This window comes from Chelmon rostratus, chromosome 1, assembly GCF_017976325.1.
Source record: "Chelmon rostratus isolate fCheRos1 chromosome 1, fCheRos1.pri, whole genome shotgun sequence".
Lineage (NCBI taxonomy): Eukaryota > Metazoa > Chordata > Actinopteri > Chaetodontiformes > Chaetodontidae > Chelmon > Chelmon rostratus.
Genome location: NC_055658.1, coordinates 6,667,847 through 6,686,085, shown reverse-complemented (window position 1 = coordinate 6,686,085; position 18,239 = coordinate 6,667,847). Strand labels below are relative to the sequence as shown.

Sequence of the window (18,239 nt, the reverse complement as noted above, 5' to 3'; positions counted from 1 at the left end):
GGTGGACAAACTATGTAACTGGGACACCTCATAAAATAAAAATTTTGGCATTTCTGTACTGCAGCTGGCCTGCAAGTGTATAAATTTAGCTCTAGTACTGAGCAGCCATTCGTGATGAAATCTGGCTTATTCCTTTCAAGGGGAAAAAAGATGAATGTTTGCCAAAAGGTTGGAACTGATCTGATTGCGCAGGCATCTGTTTCTCGTCAGTAATTGTTTTCTGATGCGACCGGCTCTGCACACCTTACTGTTGCCTCTAGCTGTCTCTGGCCTCCCTCCCTTTTTTTTTAAACTACACTCTCCTCTCTCTTTCTCCTCCTCCTTTCATTCACACGTTCTCTCCCTATCCTCCTCCCTTTTTCTGCCTGCCTGCCTCCTGCCGTTTCTCCTCCACTCTCTCCTCCCTCCCTCTCTCTCCTCCTCACTCCCCTCCTACCGTTTGGACTGCAGTAGTCTCTCCTCAGCCTCCTGTCTTTCTCTTAGCAGCCTCTGCAGGTGAAGGATCTCCCTCTGGTAAGAAGCTGTCCTCCCCTCCGCTGCCTCCTCCAACACTGCCAGTCTGGTTGACGCCTGCCTCCTGTACACCTGCACACACACACAGACACACACACACAGAGGAATGAGTTGTGGAGTGTTGCTATGAAGGAGGAGGATTTACATGAAGGACAGCGCAGCAGAGACAACTGGAGTGGAGGAGGGGGAGACACACACATTGGGACAAGGTGAGGAACACACACACACACACACATACTGTCCTGCAGCTCTTCTATGGAGAGGATGGTGTGAATGCATCTGGTGTTTATTTATTTAGAGGGTGTGCACTCGAGCATGTGGCCAGCAAATAATACTTCTGTTTCGATTTAGACTTGAGTTGTTACAGTTCAGAACTACGATGTAGTGCAGCACACACACACACACACACACACACACACACACTCATATAAGTGGAATACATGTTTGTTATGTGGACTAGATAACCTCAGCTGATGTATATTAACAGTCAAGAAAATAAATCAAAAGGAGGACCAGTAAAGAAAGAATGAATGAAAGAAAACATGGCAGAGGAAAATAAAGATGCACAAAATAAACAGAGGGTAGATTCTGTGGGTTTATGCTCTGCCACTAGAGCATATTTAGTGATAAGAAAAACAAGGTCCAACTAATGACAGGTAGAGTGTGCTCGCCTTCACTCAGCATGTGTGTGTAAGGTGTTTATCACTCTGCTCGCTAAAGGGTAAAACAAACAAGTTGTTTTGAGCCTTTCACTTGAAGGAATCGCAGATTATCAAGTAGCTGGCTTGTCTGGATTTGATCAGGAGACGTTTTGTACACAACAGTTTTGATACTGATTTATCTGTGAGGCCATACTTCTTTATCCTACCCCTTCTTTAAAATGTCGTAATAATGATACCAGATCAGAGAACTGTTGAGTTGTAATTATCTAAACATGATGTGCGTGTACAAAGCGTATTTTAGCCCCGGCTGGTTTTTATTGCACACAAAAGCAACAGGAAGCCACCATAACCTGTGGCCTTTCTTTATAAAACCTTTTTCTGGACATACTTCATGTTTCTCTGCTCATTGCTTTTGAATGAGTAGAATGATAGGTGAAGGGATCACATACAACAGGGCAGCAGTTTCTCTCATAACTGTACTCCTATTAGGACTGTGTGTGAACTACCTGTTAAATGCCCTTTAGAATTAGATGAACAACTTCACTACCTCCTTTGTGACTTTAAAGCAATAATATTTCACATTTTCTATGATTTGTTCTTTGGTGTTCCCTTTTCTTTTCGATTTTGCTGTGTCTGGATCTCAGTTTAGAAATACAGCTTGCTTGCTTGCTGAGGCCACCTGATGAAAAACAGGAAAAAAAGAAATTAATTGCCTGGGACATACTTGAGAGCTGAGAGCATGTAAAATGGTTTTGCTTTTGGCATAAAGGACTCAATGAATAAGAAAGTGGGTCAAATAAATTTGAGCAGGTTGCGTGCATAATCATTCTATTTCCATACCCTAATGTTATCATTTCCTCCAAATGGCTAGACACTGTTGCAAAGATAGCATAGCGCCTCTTTCACCAAAAAAAATCACGTCATTTCCAGACCAATGCTCTTAAATATCCATATTCAAAGTGCACCATCATCCATCACGCTTTAAATCATCATCATCACAATAAATTAACCATTTTAATAATGGATAAATAACCCCCCACATCAGAGTCAACAATTCAGATCTATTACATACTGCATGCTTTTCATGGGATTAACCAGCACATTCAATATGTAGCTTTCTTCGTTCCATGCTATAGATTTACTTATATGTGTTTTCATTCACTTTGCTAGAATCAATCCAAGTCATCTCCAATGTGAACTTATTAATTGCACTCAGAAAATGTTACCTGGGTGCAGTAAATTAGTGTGCAAGCTCTTCATGTGTCTATTTTGCTCACTTCAGACTCAGCAGCATGCTTGAGGTTTCCATGATTGGCACATTTTGATTATGTTTAGATTGTGGCTTGGACCTGAGACCATCTCTTGTTTTACTAAGACTGGTATGTTGAGCTGTTTGTCACTGTCTTCCTTTCAGTAATTAAGCACTAGCAGTTTCAAGTAATAAATATATTCAGTGCGTCATCACTCAGCTGACTTCTGGGTCGCTGGTTGCCTTACTAGCTGCACGCTGTGCTTGACAGGCTGCTCTCTCCACAAACTTGTGCACAGAAGAGGCCACAAATTGCAAGCAGCTTTTCAGCAAGACAGACAATATGCAAACTGCGAATTAAGCAGTCAGTCATAGTGTTGTCAGTAGTCTGTCTGACTGATTAAGTATCTGACCTGATTAAGCATCTTCCCAAACCCTGTTTACATGTGTGTGAGTAGAAGAAAGAGACTATCAATGAAATAGACCATATTGACACGGTGGTCATTTTTCACGTCATGCTCCAGGTTCCAAGTTACATAAACAAAGGGAACATGACAAATTATTATCATTTCACTGCTTCCCGATTTATCGGTAGCTGAAAAGACTATGATTGTGAAAATCCGGAGGGGCATCATGCCATATTTTATGGCCAAAGATTGGGGACTTCTAGAATTAGCATGGTCGCAACAGGCAAAAGCTCTCCACAGGCCCTGAATTTCATAGTTTTATGGGCACAGCCACTTGGCCACAAGCAGGGCAACTTTTTTGACAGCACAGAGGCAGCTTCAAGGCCGTAAGTTTACTAGACAAATCAGTTAAAAGCATTAACGCATTTTTAATAAACAGCATTCATGAATATGGGCAAGTTAGCATGAAGGTATTAATAATAACATTGATTTTGTGCCATTCAAACTAATTTATTGACAGTCTCCAAACGAAACCCCTGTTGTTATGCATAAATGTGAGCTAACTGTCCTCTTACACCTCGTTTCCACATAATTTTGTTCTGAGTCTGTTATTCCATGTAATATAATATGTGCGCCCCCTTATGTTCAATGCAAAGACATGCATTTCTTTTATGTATAGAAATGTCACCATGGCAGAGAAGCTAATTTTGTCTGTTTTTAAATATGCACATGGAGCATGAACAATGACAAAGACAGGTCCAATCATGCAAGGTGACAAATAAGTGAGGAGGTTGGCCTGCCAGGTGTGTAGTATGAACCACTATGCATGCACTTTATATGTTACAGGTAGTCATGTTAGCTAAATATGCCTTCAAAATCTTCACTTAGAAAAAATGTGGAAATTGGTTGGAAAATGTGGTTATTCTGACAGGTTTTGAAACTTTGACCCACCAGACAGTATTGTATTGCAATATACGGCAATGATGTATATATTATTACAGCAATTCATGCTCCTTTTGTATTAGCTCAGGAAAATAAATAAAATCATAATATTGCTATTGTATTATTGTATTATATTCTATACTAAAATTGCAAAAATGTAATAATGTACACACCCACTTTTATGTAACTTCAATTTATATGTTTTAGCAAAATAACATTATTGAAATTCACAAGTTAAACTGTTAAACTAGGTAAACTAATTTACTTTTAATTATACAGTTCTATTATTTAAGCATCAACATTGTCGCCTGTTAGCTAATTCCCTTTCATGCTAACTTCCTGTGGCACACAGTTCATACAGTCCAAAATCCTAAAGTAAAGGTTCACGTTTCAATGTACTCAAAACAAAAAAAAAGGAAGGAAGAGTTTTGTAAACATATTGGAGATCATGGAGGTTCCCACTGGAGTCAATGGACTTTCAATTGATTCTCATACTGTACGTACAGAGCTATTAGGAAACTGGTAACTGAGGCTGTATTAGGAACCGCCTCTACATACTACTGATTTTCATACTGTAGCACACAGTAGTGTAGTATATAGTAGTATGTAGTATGAAAATCAATTAATAATAAAATCTATTTATTTTTTATTTTATAGGTTTGAAAAGCAGAAGCATGCAATAATGCAGCTAATGGCAAACCATCACTACTGTGTGGCATTCTCTAAAAAAAGTGAAATTCTAAATGTGGATTTTCACAATTTCCCTTTACCTAAGAGATGTGTAATGTCAATCTGATGGTTGGAAGGAGCCAGACTCACTGGCGTTCTGTTGCAGTACTTCACTGCAGATGTAACACCAGCAGGGAGCTTGTCCTCCTGGTATTTCCGTTGCTTTGGAAGCGTAACATCATCCTTGTTATCCTCACTTCAGTCAAACCTGTGCCTTTTCATAAAAAGTGTTGATTTATGGTAGTTTTGTTGTGTTAATGCCTATGCTGGTTTGGTCATATTGTGAACACTTCTCCTGTGTCAATAGCTACATAATTTCAAAGAATTACATAAAAAATGTGATGTAATGACATAATAACAGTGGTACAAAAATTTTAAATATCTCTGAGTTTTGGGCCTGACCCTCCTCTGCCATTGTGGCTGAGGCGTGCTGTGTTGGTTGCAGAAATCTTTAACAGGAGGAAGAGAAGTCAAAGGGTAGTTTAAAAATCAATACAGTCACTTATATTTTTACATTTTTTAGCATAGCGGAAGTGCAGGAATAGAAGTTGAAGACATGGGGTAGCTCACAACATCAAACATTTTTGATCAAAATCAGCACATGCCAGACACGTTCAAAATGCACTCCACAAAAGTTCGAGAGTGCCGAGGCTGTCTTAGCAGGGGGGCTACAAGGTCCTTCCCACAAGTGGATTCTAAATATTCAGTGAAACTTATCTGAATCTAGTCCCATCATATACCAGACACTTGGCCGGGTTAAATATGGCCCAAGCTCTCTCCCCAGCCAGCACGCTAATTCCCAGATGTGCTCAGTAATGTATGAAATTGGCATTTTCTGTTGGAGAACTATAATCTGGAAAGCAAAATGTCTCCCGAGCTTGGCCCGAATTTCCATCAACCCCCTTGGGAGGCAGCAGGGCGCCAGCATCAGCCCAGCTGAAGCTGTGACATTTAGCCCTCACAACAAGCTGAGCTGAGCAATGCCAAACCAATATTTCTCCCCTCCTAGCCGTATCGCAGACGCTGGCTGACCTTCTCCACACAGTACCAGCAAATATTCTCAAAAATTCAAAAGTATTTCGTATAATACAATTCAGTGGGGGGTTATAGTTGCATTAAAGATCTTGTTCATTATCATAAACACACACAATAAGTGTTATACATTGGATATACTGTGTGTTGCAGTGGCGAACAGAACACTTGAGTTTTCTGCTAGAAGTTGCTCTCCAGCTTCGCTTCATGTATTTTTGAACCTGGTTCTTTGGTTTGCCCATGACAAGTCAGCTGATCCTTTGGGTCCTACCACCTGTTTGAAGCTAAGCATCATATTTCAACTTTACGCTGAAATATGACTTGCGCTGCAGCCAACCACTGCTACTAACAGTCTGAATGCAAAGTAAATATTGAGCTTGTGCTAAAGGCTACTGAATACACATCCTCCTCTGCTTTCTGCTGTTGTTCTAATTAACACCTCACAGCCACAGCATACCCTTTAATCCAATTCATTAATTCACAAATCCAAATGTTTAAATTCCCTGCAGCAATAACTCCAATCTCTTAGCTACAAAGCATCATTGCATGTGTAAACAGATTGACCTTTTCTGCTGAAATTGGCTTTCTTGCATCATTAGCAGAAAAAAAAAACACAGTAGAAGCAATGAAGCAATTCCATAGGGCAGGTAGAATTCTACTCAATGAGACCCCAGTCGACACCCGATTTTACTGCATCTAATAAGAGACAAGTGGATTTCACTGGATGGAAGTACAGGGAGACAAAAAAAAGACACTGCAGTGAAATTAACTGAATGGATAAACTGGTTCACCTACTGCAGGCTCCTAAGTGTGAATATACAAAACTTCATGATTGTGAAGCAGGGCGGGGTTGAAAAACTGCAGATCAGCAAACACCTCTTGGCTCAGCAGAGGTTAGAAATTAGACATTGCTTCTTCTAAGCCAGTCGTGTGCAGTGTAAAACTCAATGTCATGGAGGATCACGTTTGCCACCTCTTATAAAACTGCTGTTAAAAAATCTCTGACCTTTGCTGAGGACTAAAGCTCTTGTGTCGTGTGTGTGGAGGTTTGTTTAGGGGGGTGACTTGCAATGGCAAAGAATAACACAGTGTGGTTAGTGTATTGAAAGCGGTAAGATAAGAAAACCTCTTTGTCTGCTGGGTTTGAAAAGCATTTCTGCCAACAGCACACGAACGCAGAAGCCACAAATGCACAAACATGCACCTCCCTTGGGAGAGAACTGGGAAGACAGCACATGCATCTTATTAGATTCATTCAGGCCTCGTGTACATGTGTCACCAACATCTGCTAAAGTCTAAATAAGTTAACTGACACAGCTGTCTATTGGAGGTCTACTTCAATCAGGATGGAGAATTAGCAAAAGCAAACTGCAAAACACTATTACACCTCTGCGCATGACAACATTTGTTATGAGTGAGTAAACTACTGTAGAAATCTTGTTGGATCGTGAAGCAATACAAATGGCTGCAGCGGGTCTGACTGGTTACACGCTAATGGTGTTTGGCAGGACTGAAAACTAATGGACTGATGGTTTTGCAGCATGTTGTAGCTGTAAACAGCCTGATAGTTCGGCTCTGTGTTTACCCTCTTGGCTCTTTCTTATTTATTTGATTGTCACTTCGCTGACATATAATCACTTAGAGATGAATGTAGAATAAGGAGGTAAATCTGTCTCCGCTATCTGGAATTCATGCTGTGTGTTTCTGCAAAGCAGAGCTTTTGGCCGCCTAATAGTGCTCACAGATAGCAGTCGGTTACTGCTATCTCTACTTTGATGTTGAACATTTTGATAGGAGGCAACAGGGCACGGCACTGCCTTAATGATAAGGATGCAGTGGTTACTGTGGTATAAAGCTGAACAGCTGTCCACTCAATCAGCAGCAGAAATTAGAGATGGACGTGCAGTACATGAGACCGGCAGCCACACTCGCTTTGCCTCTGTCACCTCCAGTGGCAGGAGGGGTGCCATCATGTTTTTACTGGAAAACATTAAGGCTCCTTCAATAACAACTCCACGTCTGAAGGGACTGTCAGATCCCTCCTCTGGCAGGGTGAATAACTGGTGGTCCCAAAGTAAACTGGCATGAAAACAGGAAGAACATGCAGACACAACAAACAACAGCTCAGTTAGGTTACAACCCAAGACATTTTTCTAGTTCACTGGACACAAGCATCTAATGATGCTTGTTCTGACAGGCCATGCTGTCAACAGTAGCTGGATCAGCTAGTGGGCTACTGCACACAAACTCTAAGCTGACTTCTTAAGATGGATTTATGCTTCAGTGACAGTGTCATGGAGGCTACATGAGAAATATGATTTGTGGGACTAAAAGAAAATTGAGGAAAGGCCCAGCGATCTCCTCTTTCACCTACACACACAAATACATTGTTATCTAGCAAAGCCCATCACAGTGATCGCTGCTCTGCATCAGAGTAAACAAAATGATGTTAACATCTTTACTTCAGGTTTGTGATGATTGCACAGCAAGTTATATTCTGCAAATTCTCCCATTGCTGCTCTTTATCACGACGCAATTGAACAGATGCAGACCTACAGATACTACAGATCAATCTAATGTTGCATTGTCCCTACAATAACTATTACATTTAATACTGCACTATAAATCTATTCATACACCAGAGACTGCTATGGTGGGACTGCAGGAACTCCCTGACGCAGAGTAATTCTAAATATAAATCCACCTTTATGTGACAATGCCTGCCAAAACTGCAATGAGCCAGCTCCTCAGATTATATGTTTAAATGTCCTATAAATACATTATGCAGCTTCTTGACATCAATTTATTTATTCATTAATCTACTTTTTTCCAAATATTCTCATATAAAATAAACAGTATAGTTGAATAAAGGCACTGTTTCTCCAGTCACTTAGATTGACATGCACTGGGGTCTATCAAAGATATTTCTCCTGCTTTCTCACAAGACCTACGATTACTCATAATTGCTCTGCATAGGTTCAGAAGAGACATTTACATGTTTCTTTGCAGAAGCATAATTCCAGCTTGCTAATAGAAAAAAAATGTTAGCTTGAACTTGAACATCAGCATCTGCTGGGCTATTGGTTGCTTGTAATGTGTAACATCTGATGTTAAAGATTATTATATCTTTACTCTCAAACATTTAAAAGAGGCGTGTTATTGATATGGCTAAATGTAATCAAATACATATGAAAAGCTGAAGTCAAATGTTACTAGTTCTTGTGCTGTTCTTCAAATCAATGCATCTAGACAGCAGAGTTCAGCTTATTCTTTGTATTTTAACAGGTCAACAGTTAAAAAAGACTAACGTAAGTTTAGCAAAAGACTGCTTTGCTTTTACACGTTATTGCTGTAAACAAGGATGAAAGATCTGCAAACAGCAGCATGAACATAATCCTCTGGATCAATGGCATAAAGCAGAGAAGCTTCACCAAGCAGATATTCTGACAGCAAAGGTCAAAGCTATCCTCAACAATCCACACTGAAAGTAGGAGGAGAAGAGAGGAGGCGACAGAGAGCAGAGAACACAAGAGACGGGGACGATAAGTGTCCCATCTTGTGATGCAAGGCTCCCAACACTACCACCACCACCACCACACGCACGCACACGCACACACACACACACACACACACACACACACATTGTGCATTAGGGGCTTTTTTGAGGGAGATCTCTTGTGGGGAGATCGTCCAATGTTTTGCTGTTAGTCACACAGAGAGTTTAAATGCTTCATCATCTCATCGGTAAAGTCGGACTGTAAATCTAAACCCACCAAGTTACCAAGCAGAACTTACCAGCTAAAAATTAAGGTCAATTGTATTTTATGGAAGAGAGAATAAATCTACTATTTCCCCCATATCACGCAGTTTCAATTCAGGTAAACACAGTGTTTGACCAAGTTCGTCTTGCCAAGATCTATGCAGAATATTGACTGTCATTCTGGCTGTAAAGGTGCAGATCCAACAGAGTGTCTGGAGCTCGGTGTTGTACAGTATTCTGTTGCTGTGATAACACAATTAGACTTCGATTTTTACTTTGTGACCTAAGTATTTTCTGTTACGTGACAAAACTTGTTGACATGTGACTGGTAGCGGCTGAGGAATAACTTAAAGTGAGACAAATTCCACTGTTTCTCATCTGCTTTGACCTCCCATGAGAGCTAAGGTACATGCTGTTGTAACCAAAAACCCGTCCAAATTGAATGTCAAAATAAGATAGTAGTAACTCTCCTTTAGAACACCAAATGTGACAAATTATGATTAAGGTTCGGTCGAGTTTAGACACAAAAAAACAACTTGGTTAGGTCATTTTTGAGCACTTGCTGAAACATTCTTGGGAGGGTCGTCTCATTCTAACTGCATGTGTGAAATCAGCATCTGATTTAATTAGGAAACAGACAATTATGCAGCACAGTAATAACCCAGTGGAGGGAAGATCCACACACATACAGCAACTGGTCCAGTCAAATGGGATGTATACTGTATATGGCAATGACACAACTCATGAATCCCACGGTTCTGCTGCTCCAATGCAAATTCAAAGGCAACAAATTTCTTTTTTGCCTGCATCTTGCCTCTAATATATAGTATAATCAGCTGGTACTGTTCTAAAATTGAATGACATTTTGCCCGTTCATTCAGTGTGCACCAGATGATGCAGTGAGAGGCATGAGGAGCTACATCCTTCAGTATCTAGTATAAGTATCTACCATCTACAGCTGCTATTAGACTGTATCAAGGCATTTCCTTTTTCAAGTGAATTGAATTCTAAAGCCATCTGAAGGTGTTTGGACAGTAATGCTCGGCAGTCTTTAAATGAAATTTAGTCCAAATGAAATGCAACCAAGCAGGCCACATCCACTGTGAGAACCTTGATTGACTGAAGGAAGTGTACAAGGCCCTGTCCTGGATGTTTATGATGGCAGGCAGCAGCTATTTCCTGTTATTTCCTGCCTTGATAGCTTGATAAGTTATATGTTGTGGTGACATCTCACAATTACAGAAAGACTTTGTTCTTGTGTTGGTTGTCCCTCTGAAGTTTCAGTATTTCACACAGGTTAATGTTTTGGTTTCGCAATGTGATGTAATGCAGTCTTGCCATTTGTTGATGTAACTTGCTCTTGGTTTTCTTTGAAAAGCTGACCTTTTCAAATGTCAGCTTTGGTCCACCTCCTCCTCCCCTGTGCTATTTCTCATTCCTCATCCATAGTGGAGCTACATAACCATTTTCAAATCAACGTTACACCTTTCAAATTCAACATATTTATCTTGGTGACCAGTCATTCAACCTGTCAATAAGTCAGTCAGCCAGCCAGTTAACTAAGTCGGACTGCACACCAGTCAATCAAGGGATCAGTCAGTCAGAACACACTTATTGATACATACATACATAATGCAACACATGGAAGCTGTTCTCCTACATCCCTTCACTGTTCATGTAGATTTTATGCCACTGCTGTGGTGAGACAGAGAGAGGTTGATTTGATAATCAAACCCACTGTCACTCCCTTGATTATTTATTGTCTTTCGACTCTTCTATCACCTCTCAATATGGCCCTTAATACATTGGTATACCCCTATGAGTCCTCTGTCATTTGTCCCTCTATCCAGCCTTGATCAGCCACCCACATCCCATTGTACCTTTGTCCCTCCACACCATCTCACCACACACAGTGACCATCATACCCTGTAAGACCTAATGGAACATTAGTTTTATGTAGGTTAGATGTACCATTTTCAATGGTATACAGGTGGCTTTAGAAAGCATTCTTCATATAGAGCAAACAACAGGCAAAAAGTAAATACAGTAAGCGTTCTGCATGTGCTGTCAATAACATTGGACTATGACTACCACAAGACTACACTGTAGAAGGGAAGGCATTGCCTGGCATGACTAAGCCAATCCTGATTTACTTTGGCAGCTCATTACACCAGCTTTACTCCATTGCTAGGAGTAGTATGCTCCAATGGGGACTGCATTCATATACCTTCCAGCACCAAGATGAAAACAGTTTCAAGGTTGAGAAATGGAGAATCTGGCAGCAGATAAAGAATGGAAAAACAGGGTAGTTTGTTGAACCAGAGCAGCCCAGGGAAAACTTGTGTTGTCCCAGACAACATTGCTGAGCGGCTCTGGACCACACATCTGGTTGGTCTGCAAAGGATTGCGCAGGGTGGGCTACGGTGATCAATAGCTTTGCTCATATAGTGATGTTCCACCTATCTGACAGAAACTTGACAATGGCACTCCTGGAAATGTATTTACTCAACTCAAACCAAAGTGTTTAGCTCTACCAACATAAGCTTACAACCATTTTGGCAGGTGTTTAAAATATATCAAAACATGGCTTTTTAGAGGGCCTTTTATAGCCAAATGGTCAACAGCACTGTTCAATATCCAATAAAGAAAGAAATGGCATGACAAACAAAAAATATGATATTTTAACAAGCTAGTTGATGAAAGGCTGGCACCTGGTGTAGAACAACTGAGTGAGAGTGTGACATGCACAGGTTTGATTGGTTTGTACACAGTTTAACTATGTGTGAAATAATGAAACAGAGGTTTGTTTCATGTTGGAACATTTCTGGCAACGGCAGAGCAGCAATGCATATTGAGAGTTGGCCGAGGTAATGTGTCAGGTAAGGTAGCCATGAGCCAATAAAAGCAGAAAATAAGATGATGTAAAGAATACTGATAATGTTTCAAAACATCACAAAAAAGGCTTTGGAAATGTTTTGTGAGATAAGAAAGACACTGTTAGACCTTAAGGACACAAAAAATTCTTGGTGGTAAAAAAGCTGAATGTTTGTTTACAATGTAAACTTTATGAACAATTGCTTTTGTTCAAATTCCTGTTGAATTGTGCGTAACAAGAGCGGGATTTTCTGTAGCACAATCTCAGTGCTGCGTCCTTTCTTTACAGCATTTATTTGTCTAGGACTTCAGGGGAAAACAGGGAGATTCTGCTCCTGGGATTGATGCAGCAGGAGCTGGTTCTTTCTGACATCTGTCTGACATGTTTCAGAAGGCTTTTTAACGTAACAGACTGGTGGCTAAAATATTTAACAGTCAGAGAGAGGCCTGCTGGGCAATTGCCAGTGCAACAGCCACCTATTCAATCTATATTTCATGGCCATGAATGAATGAATGACTGGCTTTTCTTTATATAGCATCTTCTGGACGGGAGGGGGACTTTTAATGACCAAATATAGAGTGTAAAGCAAGCAGTAACAACAAGAATGAGGTACGCAACTATAGTAAACAATGATTCAAACTGAATTCAACCAAATAAACCTGGACCTGAACAAAGACTGGAGGGCCAGCCTCAGAGACTGCTGAGATCCTCTCTTTACTGATTGTCATGTCTGGGGAATACAGGACAGAATGCATAAGTCCTTCACCATCTTAGCAGACATAAAAAAGTAAAAGGAACACTGGCAATGCTTTATGTGCAGGACGTCCACGTCAGCATGTTCTAGTGGCTGATAATCACATCCTCACACCCCAAACAGCAGCAAACGGGCCCCATGTGTTTCGAAAGTGGACGGGGATAATGTCACTGACAGTTGTCAGCTTGACTGCACATTAAGACCTCAGCTGCTCACCTGACCATGGGCTGGTTCCCCAAAACACGATGGGTGGAATCAACCATGGCCTTAAAACGATCATTCAAACCAGGACTACAATCCACCCGGTCATGGAGTTCCAGCAGTTCCTCGTTCTATGTCTGTTGGCTCAGTAGCAGATACAGTACTTGCTCACTGATCTCATTCCTGTCAGTTGCTCTTGACACAACTGACGGTGAAATTAGCCAACATCACGTGGGCTTTCAGGCACTCGTATGGTGGCATACTGACACATGAAGAAAATTAGCCAGTTCAAAAAAAGAACTACTGTATATTTCTTTACCCGTAGAAAACTGGAATTCATGTTTAATCTTCTGCTGCAAGATATTTCAAGAAAAGAAAATATGAAAAAATAAATACTTTTATGTGTAGAAGCAAGTGAAACTTTAAAAGCAAGTCTATCAATGACATTGTAGAGCTTTCTACTTCATTCACTTTTAATAGACCAGAAATACAAGCATGCAATTTACATACAGAATAGGGCTTTAAACACAAAGCTTACAATATGAGAGGCAATAAGAAGTTTCAAAATAGATGGTGATACGTGCACACACAAGACTGTCTGCTTAATCCTTGATGGACTTAACGGAAATCATTTTTTACTCTGAGAATAGAGACTGGATTGTTTTTCTCTAAAGAAAGTCATATTGCAACTTAGTTGATGAGATGATCCCTATGAACAACATATTACACTGATATTAGACTAATTTTCACGTGAAAGTCATTTATCTGAGATACCTCTGAAGTCTACACAGGAATTAACGGTCTTATAACTCATCACCACCATGCTGTTTGCAGTTGGGACACAGTACGCAAGTACACTAACACAACCAGCACCACCACTGGGCCATGCATGACGTCAGCAGCTGGAGTGGAAAGTGTTTGCCATTCAGTCCCCTGTCCAGGCTGATCAGGGTACATCAGATGGCTTTGTGAAAATTACAGGCCTTTTGTGTGATCACACCTATTTCACCACCCTCAGGGACATTCTAAGAAATCCATCAGTGTGGTAGTTTTTCTTGGCTAAAGAACAGAGTTTCAGGCCTCACCTCTGGTGCTGTTTTCAGAGACCTCATCATGGCTCAGATACATCTTGAACGAAACAAACTGTGACAGTAATGGTGGGAGTTAATTGGTCAGTATATCACAAGCAAATGTTTGTGAAATTACATGTATTTTATTGCTTGGTATTGGTATGTTTTGGTTTGGGTTTGTGCTGTATGGACATTTTCTTTTGTGTGTTTGGTCCTGCAAGCTTAATGAGCAGAGAGAATAAATTCTCAACCACGGTGATGCTCGATGAGTTTGTTTCAGAAGCTCTCATCAAGTTACATTTCCTGTTTAACAAAAGCTGAGTTGAGATTCTCATCGGGGTGTTTCAGGGCAGAACTTGGCTATTTGCGAGAACGTGTGTGTCTATGTGGTCTTTATTAGTGTGTTTGTGCAAAGCAACCAACATTAGACCTATGTGATGGTATGGCACTACCTAGTTATTACTGTATCAATACTCTACCATTGGGGGTTGATATCTGATCAGTGTTGATGTCTGTATTTTCTATTCTACTTCTCGGTTTCTTTTCTCTATTCTTCAAAATTTCTCTCATGTAGACCCTTCAGGTATTTGCAAATATCTTCACATATACATTAAATTGGCTAGAATATAGCTCCTCGGCATGGGTGACAGCACAGAGTCATCTTTGGAAAATGAATGGCCCATGATGGTTTTTAAGTTGCATCTTTTTAAAGTTAATTGAGCAGATTAATGCTGACTAAAACACATTTGGACAATTTCATTAATCAGTATAAAGAAAACATGAGTGGATGGCTCTTAACAAAAAACTGTATTGCTCTAACAGACCACACATTAAAGCTAAATAGAGCTATTTATCATCCAAAGGACAACAAATAAATAAAAAAAACTAAAAGCAGCAATGTAAAAGCTTCACTTCAGGATCCAGTTATTTCAATGAAGAACTGCAACAACCCCGTATTCTACACAAAATTACTAAATCAACAAGAAATGTTGAAGGCGCAGCTGTGTCTACCACCTCTCCCCACATATCAATAGCAGTACTGGCTCTTGCTTTGCCACAGAGGGCTCTGGGATGACACCCTGATCCAACTCCCAAACCATAAATCATTCATCACCAGCAGGTACAGAGTAGAGGCAGCCAGAGAAGAAGACAGAGCCCTGACCTTTTCCCCGACGGGCAACAACTCAGCAGATAACGATATTCAGAAACATCAACACGTTTCAGCGAGATATGCAACATTCTAGTCAATGTCGCGTGTATTGCTGGACTAGATAAATACCATTGTCCTTCTAACTCTCTTTTTTTTCAATGTGTCTCTGCCTCTATATTTTTTTCTCCTTTCCCAGAAAATGACTTGAAGATGAGCTCTCCTCAGGCTGAGTTAGAGGAAAAGGACTGTGCTCCACCAGAGGAATTAGAGTGCAAAATCTGCTACCAACGCTACAATGCCCACAACCGCAAGCCTAAGATCCTGGACTGCCTGCACCGGGTCTGTGCTCGCTGTCTCATTAAGATCCTGGACATTGCTGATGGGGCAGGCTTCATCTCGTGCCCATTTTGCCGACACCAAACTGAGATCACAGAGTACGAGGTGTCAGCCCTGCCTGACGATGCTAACATCATGTCCCACTTGGCAATGCGGGACAAATCGTGGAGCTCCGACCACAACGGGGAGGTGGTCCTGACTCCAAAGAGTTTCTCCTCCTGCAGCCCGTCTCACGACTCCTCCAACTGCCTGGTCATCACTATAATGGAAGTGCAGAGGGACTCACAGCACTCCCCAAGCCGAAATGCCAGCTCTGACATCTATGCTGAGCAGAGCCTGGACTCAGTATCAATGGGCTCCAATGGGCCAGCTGATCAAGATGCCATGTCCAAGTTCTGTAATCATGTCCCACGCATCCTGGTCTGGCTGCTGGGTTTCTTATACTTTGGCTCACTGCCTCTAGGAATCTACTTGTTGGTGATCCAGAGGGTGACATTGGGCATTGTGTGCGTAAGCTTGGTGCCATCAAGCCTCACAGTTTGCCTGGTCTATGGGTTCTGCCAGTGTCTGTGCCAGGGCATGTGTGACTGCTCCTCCAGGGGCTGACAGGATGCTACCTGTGAACTGGTGGACCTAGGATGGGACAAGGCCAGCTGTGGTAAACAGGTATTTGATGTGTTTTTGGATAGACAGGGGGCCCACAGGGGAGGATGATGCCCTCTCTCTCTCAGGCCTTACAAGCCTAGCAGTCAGTACCCTTCAATGAAAAAAAGACACAAGAAGACTGCCTTTACAGTTGGTCTGTACTTTTGTTAGGCCGACAGGCCGACACAGAAACCTGTTTGGCCAATAGAGTCGCTAAGAAGCTCTGTTAGGTAGAGCAGCGCCTATACGTACATTTCTTTGATATATTTCTGTCACCATTATTTGTTCTGTGGTGTGTATGACCTAGTCTAACATAACATTTAAGCGCAGACCTTTAATCTTTGACTTCAATAACGATAGCACTAATCGAGTCCTGGGCCCTCATTTATCAACACTATATACTAAGAAAAATTTAGCATGCTGTCAGTCTTAAGTTAAAACTGGGATTTACCTTTTTTTTTCAGTCTTACTTTAAGATGTCTGTATATTTCGGTGGAGCTCTAAACCATGCAAACACAAAGTGCTTTGTGGTGCAAAAGGAGAATTACAAATGGTGAGGGTGTTTATATAATGGACCACATGCGCAATCTGTAAAGAACAACTGAGTATTTCTATAGCCTACATCATTAGTCTATGTCTTGGTTTCTCAGGATGTTATCAAGTTAATTAACAATTGCATGTAAGCATAACTTGATAATTGTCAGATGCCAATGATTAAAAGAGAGGAAAATCAATGTTGTACTTGATTCAACAGTTCAAATTAAAGGCTCCTCGTAGCCCAGATGGACAATGATCATTTTGCCAATTTTTTTTCAAATCAAACCATTTTTTTTGTATTTTAATCAATGCAATTTTACTATTACAATTTTAACAATAGATTTTTTCTCTGTTAAGGCTACAGGTAACTCAGAATTGAATGTTAATTGTGATGCTGGTCTTGCCATCAGCAGTCAGTAATCGATCCTGTTTATTGTAAGGAGGAAAAGCATTGGCGCGCATCTGTCAACACCCAGTCTATTGAACCTGTTGATAAACCCTCATTGAAGCAGAGCATTGTGATTGACAGGTTGTGAATAAGTTACTGCGAGAATAGTGACTTTCCATCTTCTTTGTATTGCTGAAGGAGTATTACTGGAAAATATTGTCCATTTAGCCATATTTTTTACCATATCAATTCCAAGTGCTCCAAGTGAGGATGAAAAAGTCAATTTGCATGCACATTTCAACCAGGACTAAAATAAATGACCAAATTAACTGTTAATTGATTAATGGCTGTAATGCTTTGGGCATACATGCAATGAGGTTGTTAGTTTCACTTATTGAATGTGGCCCTCTCCTTCTGTCTCTCTGCCTCAAATACAGACACACATCATTGAGGTTGTTGTGTTGAATCGGTTTGTTGCATGTGAGGCATAAACTTGATGAAAATCTCAGGCTTTTGTATACTGTTTCAATGTAACACACTTTCCATTCAGTTTCTTGGTGGGTAGAATTTAGCAAGGCTGCTCTGTTGTGCTGTGTGGCCGGCTGTAAAAAGCTCTTTTGGCTCAAGGTACAGTATGTCTATGGGAATCCTCTGATACCTTCATGCTGTAAGTCATGATGCACATACTGCCTTCCTAAAGCCATGTGGATTTGAGTTGCATTATTTATGTGGCATCTTCATTTTCGTTTGCATGTCAGATGAATGCTTCCCTGCCTGTTCCATTCTGGCATATGAACGCCTGAAAGAAAGGTCACAATAAACTATGGTGACTTTTTAACTGTTTTTTAAATGTAATTTCATTTTTTTTTGCACAGTACATCACATGTATGTAGAGAAAAACTATGCTGTTTGAGCTTAACTTTCCTGTAGCATTAAACTTGTCCTCTGGGTTCTAAAAGGTAGTTTTCTTATAGCTCTGAGACCAAAAC

General features: G+C 40.7%; 2 protein-coding genes across 2 annotated transcripts in view; one reads left to right on the top strand and one right to left on the bottom strand.

Moving 5' to 3' along the window:
* Positions 1 to 18,239, bottom strand: part of cep89 (centrosomal protein 89) — a 58,268-nt gene that overhangs the window by 9,167 nt on the left and 30,862 nt on the right. Inside the window, exon 17 of the mRNA XM_041935058.1 lies at positions 437 to 585. Coding sequence (XP_041790992.1) covers positions 437 to 585 — 149 coding nt within the window. The remainder of the gene's footprint in view (positions 1 to 436; positions 586 to 18,239) is intronic.
* Positions 508 to 16,802, top strand: zgc:165481 (uncharacterized protein LOC100073327 homolog). Its single transcript, XM_041935071.1, has 2 exons — positions 508 to 722; positions 15,541 to 16,802. The coding sequence occupies exons 1-2, from the start codon at positions 659 to 661 to the stop codon at positions 16,284 to 16,286; spliced, it is 810 nt and encodes a 269-aa protein (XP_041791005.1). The 5' UTR covers positions 508 to 658; the 3' UTR covers positions 16,287 to 16,802.